This window comes from Austrofundulus limnaeus, unplaced genomic scaffold, assembly GCF_001266775.1.
Source record: "Austrofundulus limnaeus strain Quisiro unplaced genomic scaffold, Austrofundulus_limnaeus-1.0 Scaffold1011, whole genome shotgun sequence".
Taxonomy (NCBI): Eukaryota; Metazoa; Chordata; class Actinopteri; order Cyprinodontiformes; family Rivulidae; genus Austrofundulus; species Austrofundulus limnaeus.
In genome coordinates this window covers 74,193-76,590 of record NW_013953413.1, presented here as the reverse complement: position 1 = coordinate 76,590, position 2,398 = coordinate 74,193, and the positions used below count along the sequence as shown (strand labels likewise).

The following is a 2,398-nucleotide window of genomic DNA, read 5'->3' as shown; positions in this document are numbered from 1 at the left end:
GAGGAGAAGGTAGAAATGACTCAGCCTGGAACTGAAAATATGGATGGAGGACAACAGAGCTGCTTCATGGAAGAASAACCTCAGCTTAGCCTGTTAGCCTTTGCGCTAGCGTCGATGCTATATTTCCTTACATGTATTAGCTCGGTGCTAGTGCGACAAACAAGCTAAACTGAGGTCCTCCATCCATATTTTCAGTTACAGGCTGTCATATTTGCGTTCCCCTCTCTGTCATGTGGATGGAGGACCTCAGTGACGAGAGGAGAATGTGTAGCGCTGAGCTAATACACATATATAGTGATAGCGTTGGGGCTAATGCTAAAGCTAACAGGCTAAACTGAGGTTGTTCTTCCATGAAGCAGCTCTGTTGTCCTCCATCTATATTTTCTGTTACGACTTTATTCTAATAATATTATGACTTTAATCTCCTAATATTACGACTTTAATCTTGTAGTATTACGACTTTAATCTCGTAATAATACAACTTTAATCTCGTAATATTACAACTTTAATCTCGTAATAATACAACTTTAATCTCGTAATATTACGACTTTAATCCCATAATAATACAACTTTAATCTCATAGTATTACGACTTTAATCTTGTAATAATACAACTTTGATCTCGTAATATTACGACTTTAATCTTGTAACATTACGACTTTTATCTCGTAATATTACAACTTTAATCTCGTAATATTACGACTTTAATCTTGTNTTAATCTCGTAATATTACGACTTTAATCTTGTAACATTACGACTTTTATCTCGTAATATTACAACTTTAATCTCGTAATATTACGACTTTAATCTCATAATAATACAACTTTAATCTCATAGTATTACGACTTTAATCTTGTAATAATACAACTTTAATCTCGTAATAATACAAGTTTAATCTCGTAATATTACGACTTTAATCTCGTAATATTTTGACTTTAATCTTGTAATATTATGACTTTAATCTCGTAATAATACAACTTTAATCTCATAATAATACAACTTTAATCTCGTAATAATACAATTTTGATCTCGTAATATTACGACTTTAATCTCATAATAATACAACTTTGATCTCATAGTATTACGACTTTAATCTTGTAATAATACAACTTTAATCTTGTAACATTACTACTTTAATCTCGTAATATTATGACTTTAATCTCATAATATTATGACTTTATTTTGATACAACCTTAATGTTGTAATATTATGACTTTATTCTCGTAATTTAAAAAAAATCTCGTTGTGGCTCTAATACTCCGTCGTAGATTAGTGACAGTTGTGGGAAGCAGAATAAAGAAGAAACATTACAAGAAAAYGGTTAAAACCATAATTAATCCAAATAACGAATTTGTTACCAATAGTTTATCACAAAAACTTGTTCCCATTTGTAGTTAAATCTACGGAAAAACAGAAAGAAACTGTTGTTTTGAGCGTGACGGTTCTAGTTTTTGTCCATTTCTCTCACTTTTTAGCACAATGTAATTGAGCTGAAATAACGAGAAAGAAGCTGAACTCCAAAAGAAAACTCTGAAGGACCTTCAGAAAGTCTGACAAACTCATGATTCAAACCACTTTAAAAGATTAGAAGAAAAACTGACTCAGTGGAGACGAAGTGCGAGGGGACACGGCGGAGAGTTTTTAAATCTTCTGCTTCTCTGTTTCTGCGCGAGGAGAAGCAGGAGAAATAAATCTGCGGCGTGTCGTCCCGGCTGTGTCACRGTGATGGATTGTTCCTCCTCCCTGTCTCTGCAGGTCTACGCCATCCTGGTGAGTCACCCGCCCCAGTCCAGCGACCACCTCACTCCCACGCCCGTCTCCTACACCGCGGGCTTCTACCGCATCCCCGTGGTCGGGCTCACCACCCGCATGTCCATCTACTCCGACAAGGTGAGTGATGGATGGGAGGCGAGGAGACGGAGGAGCTCCCCCGAGGCGCCTGCAGGAGCTCCCCCAGATTAAACTTCCCATCAGAGTCCATTAAAGCAGCTGTGATTAAATGGGTTTTCGGATGAAACGTGAAAGAGTGTCATTAATAAAACCTTTGAAGAGAAATGATTTGAAGCTGTTGAAACCTTAAAAGGATCTCAGACTAGTTGCACATGTTGGCCTTAAGTTGTTCCTCTGTTCTACTAAAAGTTGCTGTTTATAACACATAAAAACATCTAATTACTGTGAAAACTCTATAAGTTTTTTTTTTCTCTAAAGCACGTCACCATTTTGTCACTGACACAATGCATTTTGAGGATGTCCATTTTGTAATAGTTTCTATGTTCTGCACAATATTTGGGTTGAAACGATTAAACGTTATGTTTAGCATTAGCTCAGGAGCTAACACTATATACATATACTGTATATATTAGCTCTGGATCTAATGCCTCATATCCCAAGATATATTT

At 36.0% G+C, this 2,398-nt stretch overlaps 1 protein-coding gene across 6 annotated transcripts in view; it reads left to right on the top strand.

Moving 5' to 3' along the window:
• The window catches only part of LOC106533737 (glutamate receptor ionotropic, NMDA 1), a 46,291-nt gene that overhangs the window by 4,304 nt on the left and 39,589 nt on the right, over positions 1–2,398 (top strand). For all 6 annotated transcript variants that reach the window (XM_014030163.1, XM_014030162.1, XM_014030166.1 and 3 more), the window contains exon 2: positions 1,755–1,889. In XM_014030163.1, the coding sequence (XP_013885617.1) occupies positions 1,755–1,889 (135 nt within the window). The remainder of the gene's footprint in view (positions 1–1,754; positions 1,890–2,398) is intronic.